We start from the raw sequence: 336 nt of genomic DNA, 5'->3' as shown, positions 1-336 counted from the left end.
CCTGGTTCTGGTCCTAGATCTGGATCTGGTCCCAGATCTGAATCTGGTCCCATTCCTGGTCCTGGATCTGGATCTGGTCCTGGTTCTGGTCCTAGATCTGGATGTGGTCTCACTTCTGGTCCTGGATCTGGTCCCATTTCTGGTCCTGGGTCTGGTTCTGGATCTGGTCCTAGATCTGGATCTGGTCCTGGTCCTAGATCTGGATCTGTTGTCACTTCTGGTCATGGATTTGGTCCCATTCCTCGTCCCACTCCTGGTCCTGAGTGTAGATCTGGTCCTGGTCCTGGTTCTGGTCCTAGATCTGACGCTGGTCTCACTTCTGGTCCTGGATTTGGT

The 336-nt window shown here is 53.6% G+C and overlaps 1 protein-coding gene across 1 annotated transcript; it reads right to left on the bottom strand.

Moving 5' to 3' along the window:
* Positions 1-77: 77 nt before the first annotated feature.
* LOC104274445 (serine/arginine-rich splicing factor 6-like) lies at positions 78-333 on the bottom strand (the record flags this gene model as incomplete). Its single annotated transcript, XM_009870084.1, has 1 exon — positions 78-333. A coding segment is annotated over one exon (256 nt), but the record flags the coding sequence as incomplete, so codon positions are not given.
* Between the last annotated feature and the right edge of the window lie 3 nt (positions 334-336).

This window comes from Apaloderma vittatum, unplaced genomic scaffold (assembly GCF_000703405.1).
Source record: "Apaloderma vittatum isolate BGI_N311 unplaced genomic scaffold, ASM70340v1 scaffold21195, whole genome shotgun sequence".
NCBI classification, from domain to species: domain Eukaryota; kingdom Metazoa; phylum Chordata; class Aves; order Trogoniformes; family Trogonidae; genus Apaloderma; species Apaloderma vittatum.
The sequence above is the reverse complement of the archived record's forward strand: the minus strand, read 5'-3'. Positions and strand labels throughout refer to the sequence as shown.